At 44.3% G+C, this 13,644-nt stretch overlaps 1 protein-coding gene across 1 annotated transcript in view; it reads left to right on the top strand.

Annotated features, from left to right (window-relative positions):
- LOC106573171 (SLIT-ROBO Rho GTPase-activating protein 1) overlaps positions 1 to 13,644 on the top strand; it is a 157,138-nt gene that overhangs the window by 86,814 nt on the left and 56,680 nt on the right. Inside the window, 4 exon segments of the mRNA XM_014147891.2 lie at positions 6,566 to 6,745; positions 7,825 to 7,953; positions 10,699 to 10,920; positions 11,432 to 11,533. Of these exon segments, the coding sequence (XP_014003366.2) occupies positions 6,566 to 6,745; positions 7,825 to 7,953; positions 10,699 to 10,920; positions 11,432 to 11,533 (633 nt within the window).

The raw sequence follows: 13,644 nt of genomic DNA, 5'->3' as shown, positions 1-13,644 counted from the left end.
GGACCACACGTCCTGGTAATCCGTCTGGCCCCGCAGCCTTGTGTATGTTGACCTGTTTAAAGGTCTTACTCACGTCGGCTACGGAGTGCGTGATCACACCGTCGTCCGGAACAGCTGATGCTCTCATGCATGCCTCAGTGTTGCTTGCCTCAAAGCGAGCATAGAAGTGATTTAGCTCGTCAGGTAGGCTCGTGTCACTGAGCAGCTCGCGGCTGTGCTTCCCTTTTGTAGTCTGTAATAGTTTGCAAGCCCTGCCACGTAAGATGAGCGTCGGTGCCGGTGTAGTATGATTCAATCTTAGCCCTGTATTGACGGTTTGCCTGTTTGATGGTTCGTTGCAGGGCATAGCAGGATTTCTAGTAAGCTTCCTGGTTAGAGTCCCACACCTTGAAAGTGGCAGCTCTACCCTTTAGCTCAGTGCGAATGTTGCCTGTAATCCATGGCTTCTGGTTGGGGTATGTACGTACAGTCACTGTGGGGACGACGTCCTCGATTGCACTTATTGATAAAGCCAGTGACTGATGTGGTGTACTCCTCAATGCCTTCGGAAGAATCCCGGAACATGTTCCAGTCTGTGATAGCAAAACAGTCCTGTAGTTTAGCATCTGCTTCATCTGACCACTTTTTTATAGATCGAGTCACTGGTGCTTCCTGCTTTAATTTTAGCTTGTAAGCAGGAATAAGGAGGATAGAGTTGTGGTCGGATTTACCAAATGGAGGGCGAGGGAGAGCTTTGTACGCGTCTCTGTGTGTGGAGTACAGGTGATCTAGAAATCTTTTCCTTCTGGTTGCACATTTAACATGTTGATAGAAATTTGGTAGAACTGATTTAAGTTTCCCTGCTTATGCACAGTTTATAGGGGAGAAATGATCTTATACCTCCTAAAATCACATTCCTCTCTTTTAAAAAAAATACTTTCATCACTTTTCATATTATATGCTTATTGGATGGAAACTTGACAGATAAAGGTGATATGCTTTCCAAGTTAGTGTTTCATCCATACAGTTTTTAATGACATCACAAAATGAAAACCATTATTACATTAGTTTTCCATGAATCCCGCTGACCATTCCCCACATTGTTATGTTAAGAATATTATTCCAGTATTCACTTTTGACCGTGTTAGAGTTTAAGAGGGAAAACTGTCTGTGAACAAAATCATTCCTTTGGTTGATGCTAACGGGGGAGAAAGAGCCCCCTTTTCTCCTTAATTTACGACAGGGCGTGGAGGTGTCAAAACCCCCACACCAGTTCCCTCCTCCCCTCTGGAGGTTGTTATTGTCAGGCATTGCCAAGATGATCTGACCCATTGTGATCCTCACAGGACAGTCATGACATACTTTACAGCTGGATTGTGTGTTGTAGTAGAGTAGAGTAGAGGCCTGAGGGCATTAATGTATTGTGAAATCTGTTATAAAATGTATTTTAATGTTAAACATTTTTATTATGTATATTACTGCCTTGGCAGCAGCTAATGGGGATACATAATAAATACAAATACAAAATGGTTGTTGAAAAATGGTTGTACATTTAATACTTCCAGTGATCTAATAGAAGTTAACTGCTTAATGTTACCCTGAATTGTGAATTTCTCTGCCCTCCTACGAATGTTGCTTCAATGTCGAGATCAGTGGTGCCTTCATAGTAATTCTCTTGGTTGGGAAGATAAAATAAAATCTCATTAATGCCATTAAAGTGCAAGATGCATACAAACAGAAAGCTACAATAACACTTTGTTTTATTTAGCAAACGTTAGCTAGATAGCTGTCTGGCTAGCTATCTAGCTAGCTGACTAGACAGGCTGAGGTAAATAAGTAGTTAGCAATGTAAATCTAAAATAAATCTAAAAACAAATCATTTTTTCCTATTTAACAATATTTTCTTGTGTAAAGACAGATGGTAAAGAGTGTTCTCTTTCCTGTCTTCTGAAGCAGAAGGTAGTCAGTAGGTAGTCACAGTCAAAAACACTGTTGTTGTAAGTGCTCGGTGACAATTTAGATAATCTTTTTAGGTGTGTAACCCTCAAAGATGCAGGTAACTTCCAAAATAAAGCAAACACTTGAGTAAATGAGGGATACAAAGCATATTGAAAGCAGGTGCTCCTGCACAGGTGTGGTTCCTGAATTAATTAAGCCATTAACATCCCACCATGCTTAGGGTCATATAGAAAAATGACCAGTTTCCCATTATTTTGGCAACCATGGCTAGAAGAAGATATCTGTGACTTTGAAAGAGGGGTCTCAAAGAGTGGGAGGGTTTAGAGGGTTTAAAGTGTGTGTGTGTGTGTGTGTGTGTTTGTCTGTCACCAGATCTCAACCCATTTGAACACTTATGCGAGATTCTGGAGCGGCGCCTGAGACAGCGTTTTCCACCACCATCAACAAAACACCAAACATCTTGGAAGAATGGTGTCACATCCCTGCTATAGAGTTCCAGGCACTTGTAGAATCTATGCCAAGGCGCATTGAAGTGGTTCTGGCTTATGATGGCCCGACGCCCTATTAACGCCCGTGTCCGAATTACCCGTACTTGCGTCCTAAATAGTAGGCCGTTTGAGTAGGTAGATTTTTGTTTTGTTTAATAGTATGCAACATTTAGAGAATCAAGTATACTTTAATTGCCCGGATGTCATACTCATTTTGGCTTTAAAACCGCTAATCAATTAGATATGGGGATGCACTACTGAAACGAATAGCAGGAAACAACGCAATCACACATGCCGCATTCTCTGTACACGAAAATAGAATGTTTAACAGTATGCGACATATGGTTTAAATGCCAGGATGTTACTCTACTTTATGCTCTTCATCTATTCGATGCACTCTTTTCCACAATGCATTGGAAGGGGTGGGCTGCGAGTGATAGGCCCTAGTTCTCTTCAAGCAGCCGAACAACAAAAGTAGGATACTTAATTGGGAAGATGCCGGAAATTTCTGCAGTTGTGTTCAAATGTAGTCTAAGTAGTTGAATATTGCATCGTAGGCTACATCTCTGAAAACATAAGTATTTTTGGGGGGAGGGGGGAGGCTGTTTTCTCTGGGTTTCTTGTTCTCTTGGTCTTCGTCAGAGCTTTTAAACTAAATACTAAACCATCTTTTGATTTCTGAATGTGTCGGCACCGGGGACTCGGGATGTGGCTGCGGTAATGATGTCATGTTAAACAGGCCTTTTGATTTGAACATGTGGATTGTTTTAGTTTTGTAGTCTAGTCTACCTATTTAATTATTTAATTCATGGATCAAGTCCCTCGCAGTCATTCTGATCTCATTCCCAATGATCAGTGCTTTAATTTATTATGTTGCTGTCCAGAGGTTCTGAGTTTGCGAAGCACCCAGCTGTCCTACGTTTTTCTGTGCAATACATTTGAAGAGTTTTGGTGTGTGTACTAGGCTATTTGATATGTTACAGCACTTATAAATATGTTGAAATGGAACCAAAGTATCTGTTTCTGTCTTCAGTCCTTTTTAAATATTCTATATGGGCTACATGGTCGTCAATGGTATAGCTTGAATGTGATTGTCTGCCTATAACCAGCCTGACTAGCTATAAATATCAATTTATATTCTATTCAGAGTTTACCCAAATGTATCAAATTGGAGAAGAGACATTATCAGGCTGGTTAGTGCGATGCAAATCTGTTTAATTTCGAACATCCGCACTAGGCCACACTTACTCAGCCAATCAGGAGCCGCTACTGCATTGCGGCCGTGGCATACAGGATACTTTTTACTGAACGGTAGGCGCTAAATAGTTTGGACGATGAGTAAAAGGAATGCAGTTTAAGTTTGTTGTAGTATGCTAGTATGGGTATTCGGACACTGCCACTATGTTGGTATTTCCTTTATTTTGGCAGTTTCCTGTATCATGTTATGATTACAGCATTGATTGTTATGGTAAAACCCAAGAAACAGATCTGGGAATAGTTACTCTTGTCCCGGGAGATATTCAGCAGGGGTTAAATTTCCCTGTAGCGTAAGTCTTCGGTTACAAACAAAAATGACGTTGTGTTATACTTACAATCGTTCATGACATGTGTAACGGCCACATCTCAAATTGTGTCACCGTCTCTCTCGCTGCAGTCCAATTTGACCTGATTTACCCCTTGGTGCAGAAAAACACACACACAGAGAGGGAGAGAAAAAGACTATTGCATCAGACAGCCACTGGGGCCTTTTTATTTATTTAACTAGGCAAGTCAGTTAAGAATACATTCTTATTTTCAATGACAGCCTAGGAACAGTGGGTTAACTGCCTTGTTCTGGGGCAGAACGATAGATTTTTACCTTGTCAGCTCAGGGATTTGATCTTGCAACCTTTCGGTTACAAGTCCAACGCTCTAACCACTAGGCTACCTGCCGCCCCAGGGCCTGTGAAATAACAGGGCCAGGGCCTGTGAAATAACAGGTCTGGTCGAAGTTGTTCTAAATCTGTCCCTCTAAAAGAAACAGAGGAGAGTTAAAGTTAACACACCAGGACTCCAGACCAGTAAGTCAGAAGTATGGCTTGTGGTTGGTCGCCCCTCTCAGGCTCTCTCCACTGGTTCCGATTACGTGGCTCTGGCCACCAGCACAAAACAAGCAGGGCAAAGTCTGTCCACCCATTATGAAAATATCTTGTTTTTGAGGGGTGGAAGCGGAGATGTTTAGGTTTTAGGTCTGTATTTTGATTCCGATTGAGGTTATGCAGAACGATTTATAATGTATACGGACGGCGTAACTGTAATTTACTGGGTTAAGCCGTGGGATCACTTTTTTCCGTCAGCTTCGGGGTGACTTTATTTTCAGTGGCTGATCTTGCATCAGTAGTGGGTTTAAGGACAGCCTTGGCAGGGACAGCCTTGGCAAGTCCCAGTTCAGTTTGTGCTGTCTCGCCAACTTGTTGTCATTGTTTGTTGGCAAGACAGAACAAACAAATCTGGGACACAGGCTAGCCCTACTACTGACAGCAAAGAAGTTGGCAAGACCGTAGAAACAGATCTAGGACTCAGGCTAGGGCTGGCCTGCCCCAGCAGGAGAAGGGGACTGATTCTCTCAGACCCAACAGGGTTACAGTGAAAGCCAGGCTAAGGTCTTTTCCTCTCCCCAGCAGCCTTCAGTCAGTACCTCCCCCATCCTGATGGCCACACTGTCAATGACCTCTGAAGGTCCTGAAGGAGCGAGATGTGCGTTTGTCAAAGTTCAGAGGTCTTATCGCTTTTGGGTGGCTTAACAAGCTAGCTGCTCGAGTCCGGATGAAAGCAATGTTTACAAAAACTTTACTAGAGCGCATGTGTCGTCATCAGTCGTGACTCCCGTCGGTCTGGAAAGCATTTCACGGTAAGGCCTAGACTTGAGGTATTCGGTGCATGTGACAAATAAAGTTTGTTTTGATTTGGTGATTCGTTAGTCTCATTCAGAGCCCCTGCCTTCATTTCTATGTCAGCTTTCCATTCCAATCACCACACTGAGAGCCGTTAGCATGTGTCATAAATAGTCTCTTATGAACTTGTCACGGCCCTTGAAGAAATCATGGTTTACTTGAGCAGCAGTTGTACCTGGCTACTCATGAGCCACTTCCTAATGTATTCTACAGTCGCATGAGTAATGGTAATAGCTCCCTCCTGTTTGGATAACAATGAGTCAAACCAAAGGAAGTAGCTTTAATCTGTGTTTTGCTGTGGTGGTAATGCATTTCCCACTACGCCTCCATCACTCTTCCTCAATTCTGGTTCTGATGCATTGACAAGGGGAGCATACCCACTTAAAATGTAGTGTGTCACCAGATCTGATTACAATTACTTTGAGTGTTTGCTTTAGCCTGCCTGGAGTGCCAGGTGGGCAGTGCTTGCACTTTTAGGTACTGTTCTATTGATTTCCTTGCAACAGGGAAGCTCAATCAAGCACAGGCACAGTATTTGAAATGATTTCAAATAGTGTTTGAACCCAGGTCTGCGTATCACCTCATGCCAAACTTATTTACAATTTGGTGTCTTTTGAAACTCCTGGCCTCAGGAATTTGACATTACCTTTGAGGGATCATAGCTCTCCACTTCAAAGGGGAGAGAACAGGGTTGTTGTGTATGTGGTTTAGTCTGTACGTCCGTCACCACCTGATCTGACATGGGCCCTGCCTGCCTGCAGGCACCCCACTGACGGCACTCCGTCTTGGGCTACGGCAGCCAGGGATGATTGGGTGTCTGTCCCTGGGTGCCCCATTACAGAGCTGTAGCATTACCTATACGCATCAGATGGAATTGTCATCCCATATAAAACAGTGGTGGTGATTCCAGCAAACTGCTAAGTGTAGATGGAGTTCTCTGTCGATGGAAATTCAAATGCAGAGCAATATGGGAAATCGTGGTTGTTGAGTTCATACTGTATAAGAGCCTCATATAAAAACAGAGCGAGGCAATCTGCCTTTAATTTGTGGCGGTGAACTAAGAATGTCCCACTGTGAAGTAGAGCTGAATCGGTCTGTGAAGAGTGGGTGGGTTGTAGATGAAAGCTTTGTTTGGTTCAAAGCAGCCTCTCACTCTTACTGTGAGGTTGAATGACTGACCCTTGACCTCTGACCCCCCCCCCCCAGGTGATGAAGACCTACCACATGTACCACACGGAGAGCATCAGCGCCGAGAGCAAGCTGAAAGAGGCAGAGAAGCAGGAGGAGAAGCAGATCGGCCGGGCCGAGCCCGTCTTCAGTATCCGCCTAGAGGACAAGCACCAGAGACGCAGCTCCGTCAAGAAGATCGAGAAGATGAAGGAGAAGGTACAGCACACTTATGGGCCAAGCCAAGCTGTTCTGCACCGGCCTGGTTACGCATCCATCAAATTTGCTGGAACCGTGCTAGAAAGGACCAGCCAGCACAGTATGGTTTGGGACGGCACAATAGTGTGAGAAAATGAGTATTGTGAAGGTCTTTACACTGTCAATGATGATAATGGTTGCTGAAGGGAATGTTGGAATGTCTTCTAATTTAACACAGTTGGCCAGCTGTAATTAGTCACGCTCAAAGATTATATTTCTGTGGTCAAGCTCTCCTCTACATTAATAGTGTATATTTTCACTTTCTACGGCCCCAACTTTGAGGAACTTAACTTAACTTGTTCATCATTTGTAACAGAAACAGACCTCTACCGGCCAGCCAGACCTCCATTTTGTATCAGAAGCAGCCCTGCTGTCGTGTGTGTGTGTGTGTGCGTGTGTGCGTGTGTGTGCGTGTGTGCGTGTGTGTGTGTGTGTGTGTCCCATGTGTGTGATGGAAACCACACTGTCACTTAACAGCCAGATTGCTTTGTTCTTCTCAGAAGGAGCGGGCCTGTTTTCTGTTAGAGCTCCGTGACCAATGGTTTAATGGCCACGGGAACAGCATTTTATTCACAGGCTCCTGCAAAGCGTTAAAATATCTAAGACCATGTCAGTATGTGAGTCAGTGTTCATTGGTCATTGGCTGGTGACTAGCTAACGGTCCCTCTGTCCGTCTGGCAGGCAGACTTAAGAGTAAGTCAGAATGAGCACGGCTGGGAAGTGGCTAATCCTAGATGAATTTGTATTTTAAGCTTGCATAGTTTAGGCCCATTCTTATGTTTTTGTTCTTTTTTTGTTGCCGTAGTAGCTGTTATTTGCCCTCCGCTCCGCTGTTGTCTATCTACGCCAGCTCCTGTTTGCCAGTCATCCTGAAATGTGTTGTGTGAGAGTGGCCATACATTGTGCATGGGGACATGACAGCATGCGCCACTGTCACTGAATGCATTTGTGATCATTCATTTCTCTGTTTCTCTCGCTCTCTTTCTCTTCCTCCCTTTCTCTCACTCTCACCCTCACGCCCTCACTCTCTCTCATATCAGCGCCAGGCCAAGTACTCTGAGAATAAGCTGAAGTCAATCAAAGCACGAAACGAGTACCTGCTGACGCTGGAGGCGACAAATTCCTCCATCTTCAAGTACTACATCCACGACTTGTCCGATTTAATCGATGTAAGTAAACCGCATGACTTGTTTTTAGTTGGGAGAAACGTCAAGCTAAAGAACAGACACTCATTTATCTGCACTGTAAAACTGGGAAAGTTTGGTTGTCAAGGCCAAATTAGAAAGTGTGTTACCAAACAGCGTCTCTACTCCCTCTTCTCTCGCTAATAAGCCCTTGGTTGCATCCAAAATGGCACCCTATGCCCTACATAGTGCACAACTTTTGACCCGAGCCCAATTGGCTCTGGTCAAAAGTAGTGCACTATAAAGTGAATAGGGTGCCATTTCAGACATAGCCTTCTTAACATGCTTAATGATGTTCGCTCATACATTCCTAAAGATCTGAGGGAATGTACGCATTGCTCCATAACACAAGCCGCAGAGAGATTCACTCTCTGCCACAAACAGAGAGCCGCTTCTCAGTCTAAGCCTCTCCCGTTCCCCAGACTTCAAATGAAGCCGTCTGCACACCCAATCATACGGTATGTGTTTTAAAAAAAACGCATCTCACTGCTAAGGTAAATTGTATTACACTCTTTTTTGATCCTCGTAATGTTGAAGAAACCCTTCAGCAGTATTTATTTAGGTCCTTTTGAGACCTAATATCTGGGTCTGTAGAAGGAAACTGATGAGTTTAACAGGAGAGCTGAAATATGAACGATGGCGAAGAGACACAACAAACAAACTGAGGGATGGAAATGACTGGAGGAAGAGAAATAAAAAGCCCAGTGGACTAGTAGCGCTTGTGATTCAAGCTATTCTACTATTCTACCATCCATGTCCTCATGTTATACACAGTACTGCATGACGGACAGTACAGACAGACGCACCTACACACACTCTTCATCACATCTTTAACTTGAATGGGACGTGGGAAAAAGCCCTGCCCCTGAAACACAGTTTTCGACAATTACTGGTGTATGTTGTAGTTCAGCCGTCCCCTCCCTCATATCACCACTCTGTACTCAGTACTACTATGTGCTCTGTACTCTGTCTACCCAGCAGATTACTTTGTTTGCTCCCCCAGAACCCAGACCTATAAACATGAGTTATTTATACACTGGCCTACCTGGGATATAATTCTTCCCCTTTAGTAAAAGATGTACTGTACCATGTCTCTGGAGTTGCCAGCACAGCCCCGGAGAGCGCTGGGGACTTTTAGCGCCGGTGTATTCCAGACAGTCGGTAAGGAAGGGGATCTATGAGAAATGTGACCTCCATGCTAGGTTGACAATATAGAGGTAAGGGCAATGTAATAATTCCATGCAGCAGCGTTCAAAAATAAACAAATTCATTGGACCAGCGCCGTTGCTGATTCCACAGGATTATCATTGAAAACATGACCAGTGGTCAGGAAAGGTAATGAAGTGGCTGTAGATAATTTGGAAAATGTTTCAATTAATAAAATGACTAAAACAGTTACGTGCTTGCGGACTAGTTAGCCGAAATTCACTAGGAATGTGTTTCTTTTCCAATTTGATGGAGAACTTTCTGTACTGACCACATTTACTTCCAGTATTGCTTGTCCCCTTGTTTAGAATTCTTCCACATTTATGAATACTAGATATTTTATATTAGAATCCTCGTGTCCTAAACTTTATATTTTCAACCAAGCGTCCATGCTGCCATGCTGGGTGCTAAAATTGCCTTCCTCCTGCTTTAATTGTGTTTGTGCTGGTGTTCACACACACTCGTGATCTGTCTCGGAATTGACAGGACAGGGTTTCAAAAAAGTTGGATTTGATGAATTGGACCTATCTTGATCCAATGTTATTTAGGCTAGACAAACCGGGCGGTTAGCTTGCCTGGCACAGAGCTTCTGAGTCTGGGTGTCTTCCATCAGCCTCCAATGCTGTCCGTGTGAACTCACAGGCCCTGGCTAATCAATGTCCTAGTTAATGAGATCCAGCATCAGATGCTGAAGGAACTATTCATGTTGGAAACAGTATTCAGGTTCTATGACTCAGGGCCAAGGCAGCTGTCAGAGAAACTATCAGACTATTCTCTTAACGGCCAATAATGTTAATGACTACAGTGTGTGGATATACATTGTCAACTTTGTTGAAACTGTTACAAAGTTGTTGGTTTTTCCATAAACAAACTGGAACACCATGACATAGACTGACCAGGTGAAAGCTATGATCCCTTATTGATGTTACCTGTTAAATCCACTTCAATCAGTGTAGATGAAGGGGAGGAGACGGGTTAAAGAAGGATTTTTTTAATCTTGAGACAGTTGAGACATGGATTGTCTATGTGTGCCATTCAGAGGGTGAATGGGCAAGAGAAAATATTGAAGTTCCTTTGAACGGGGTATGGTAATAGGTGCCAGGCGCATTCGGTTTAAGTGTGTCAAGAACTGCAATGCTGCTGGGTTTTTCACTCCCAACAAGAATGGTCCCACCACCCAAAGGACATCCAACCATCTTGACTTAACTGTGTAAAGCATCGTAGTCAACATGGGCCATAATCCCTGTGGAAGGCTTTCGACAACTTGTAGGCCATGCCCTGACAAATTGGGGCTGTTCTGAGGGGGGAAAAGCGGTGCAACTCAGTATTAGGAAGGTGTTTTGTACACTCAGTGTATGTGTATTTGCTGGATAACATTTAATGTTTTAGGGCAGTCTGCCGAATGTGTTTGGACCTAACCTTTTAGTGCCTGCGACATTCTGCATGGCTTACTATCAGTTTGTCAGAAGATCCAGTAAACGGGACTTCCTGATCCAAATATAGTCTCCTCTTCCCCTCTACCAGTGCTGTGATCTGGGCTACCACGCCAGCCTGAACCGGGCCCTGAGGACCTACCTGTCGGCGGAGTACAACCTGGAGACTAGTCGCCACGAGGGCCTGGACATCATCGAGAACGCCGTGGACAGCCTGGACCCCCGCAGCGACCGCCAGCGCTTCATGGAGTTGTACCCCACTGCTTTCTGCCCGCCCATGAAGTTTGAGTTCCAGCCCCACATGGGCGACGAGGTGAGACACCGAGTTCATTTGTCATCTGTGAAGGCTAGTGCTGTTTGTCCAAATGGTTGAAGACACCTCCATGTTTTTACTAGAATGTATATGTTCAGTCCTAGATTCTTCACAGTGTGGAATTGAATTAGAATTTGATTAAAATGTCTCGTACTAAATGAGCCCTGGTTTTGGTGGCTTAATTGCGTAACTTTACTGTGTCTAAGCCGGCAGAGCAGGTTTTTATAGGCCAAAGCCAATGACAAGCATGTCTCATTTCTCAGCCTTAAGTCGAGTACAATACATTTTACTGAGGAGTCGTTGGCTCTGGCGTCCCTGATATCATGTTTGTTCACAAACTATTGTTCTGCGGCTGTCTGGATTCAGATCTGGGTCAGTGGAAACCTTTGTGGTGGAGTTTAAACTGATTTACTTCTTAGGTTAAGGTTAAAGATTAAGTGAGCCATCTGTCCGACGGCGGTGATGAAGTGACTTCCTGTTCAATGATGATGCATTTCCTCTTCCTGCACAGGTGTGTCAGATTGCGATGCAGCCCCCGGTGAACGGAGAGCTAATGCTGAGGTTCCAGCAGCTCCAGTCCCGCCTGGCCACTCTGAACATTGAGAATGAGGAGGTAAGAGGGAGGCCAGCTCTGACATACCTTGGTCCTATTTAGTCGGCCATGCAACAGAAAAAGTGATCCCATGGAAAACGCAAATGAGTGTTGATTATTGGACCAATTAGTCCTTAAGGTCAGGTGGTCCTCCCTGTTTTAGTCCTTTTTTAAATGTTTTACTTGGAGCTTAATGAACACAACTGTTTGGGTCCATTGTGGTCGGATGTTGGGAAGGAAGTAAAATGCTGTATGAAAAGTTAACTTAAGTCAGAAGTCAGCCAAGGAGAGTTGATGGCTTAAATCATTTAGAAATTGAAGTTGGAATAATTACCATACAACAACAACCTCTCCTGCCCTGCAGGCAGCCTTCAGAACCACACAGAGAAGTTTTTCCCCCTTGTCCCAATGGTGGGGGGAAAAAATCTCTCTCTCTCTCTCGCACTCTCTCACTCTCTCTCACTATATATATATATATATTCTATTTGAACACTCTGTCCCCCACCTCTCAGTTTTGACATTGGCGATACATCCCTGGCTGTAACATTTTAATCGGACTTGTGCTGGCTGGCATGCCTGAGTGCTTGCTAAGTAAAACGCCAACTGGAAGGAAATGTCTGTCTGTCTGCTGCTGCGGTGTTAGGGAGTGCAATCACGTCCATCAGTCTGGCTTCTTGTGTCTCACGTCGTCTCCCGTCTGACCTGCTATCTCCGCTCCCTCCTCTCGTCTCACATCAGTGCACACAGCCTTCTCTGTTTGATATCACAAAGAAATAAGGACTTGGGAATGAATGCTTGTGAATGTGGCAGTCAGTTTCCGCTGCTTCAAGAGATTTCAGACTGGCTTGATTATACAACAAAATAAAGTTTATAGATATGTGTTTTTTGTCAGAGATGATGCAAGTTCTCAGTATCTTTTTTAAACTTTTCTATTGTAGGGTCTAGTACTGTCTAAGTTATGAGAAGCTTAATCGCCTGCCAACCCTCAATTTCCTATCGTACACTGTCATTCTCCCTGTCCAGACCTATAGTGTTGTAGTACTGTGTGTTTGTGGTTTGACTGGGGTATTTCATGCTGGGCTACAAGGCTCAGGCTATCACACTGGGTGTGTAATGTATTTCTGAACGGGGAGTTGTTGTTGATGCCTAAGCCCAGCTGGTGCTTTCACACTGGCTGTATGTAGTCAGTGCAGGCAGCACCCCTCTGTGTGGGAGGTCGTGAAAAGCCATGGTGCTGCATGACCTTGTCTGCCTGGATGAAACGGATGCCCCACACAGGTCAGGACGAGGAATCACTGCTCAGATGGCCTCTTTCTCTCTTTCACCAGATGGCCTCTTTCTTGGCATGGTGTGTAATTGAAAAGGCCTTTCCTGGGGTTGTCAAAACACTGAAGCAGAACTGTACACACATTGGCTATTTCAAACGTGCCAAGCTGTCAATCCCTTGCTTTTTCCGTCCTTGTTTTCTCAATTCCTCTCCAAGCTCATTGGAGGAGGAGGTCTGAGGGAGGGACCTTGGATCCTCTCCTCCAATGCCCTTTGAAAGGAATTGAGGAAACAAGGACGGAGGAGGCAAGGATTTGACTGACCAAGATCTGTTCCAGCCAGGAAGTGAAAAGCTATTTTTTGTTTTCTGCTATCAATTGACATGCAGCTGTTTCCTCGGCCCTTGACTCCATGAGAGGGTGTAAGAAAACATGAATAAGATGATTTATTAATATCAGAGATGGAAGACTCTGGGAGCTATTTAGCAGGGGACGGCCCACTGTGGTCCTCTGGTCGGAGTGTATATATGCAGATATACACTGCTCAAAAAAATAAAGGGAACACTTAAACAACACAATGTAACTCCAAGTCAATCACACTTCTGTGAAATCATACTGTCCACTTAGGAAGCAACACTGATAGACAATACATTTCACATGCTGTTGTGCAAATGGAATAGACAACAGGTGGAAATTATAGGCAATTAGGAAGACACCCCCAATAAAGGAGTGGTTCAGCAGGTGGTGACCACAGACCACTTCTCAGTTCCTATGCTTCCTGGCTGATGTTTTGGTCACTTTTGAATACTGGCGGTGCTTTCACTCTAGTGGTAGCATGAGACGGAGTCTACAACCCACACAAGTGGC

The sequence above is a fragment of the Salmo salar genome, chromosome ssa16 (genome assembly GCF_905237065.1).
Source record: "Salmo salar chromosome ssa16, Ssal_v3.1, whole genome shotgun sequence".
NCBI lineage: Eukaryota > Metazoa > Chordata > Actinopteri > Salmoniformes > Salmonidae > Salmo > Salmo salar.
Note: the sequence above shows the minus strand (reverse complement) of the source record. Positions and strands in the feature narration are given on the sequence as shown.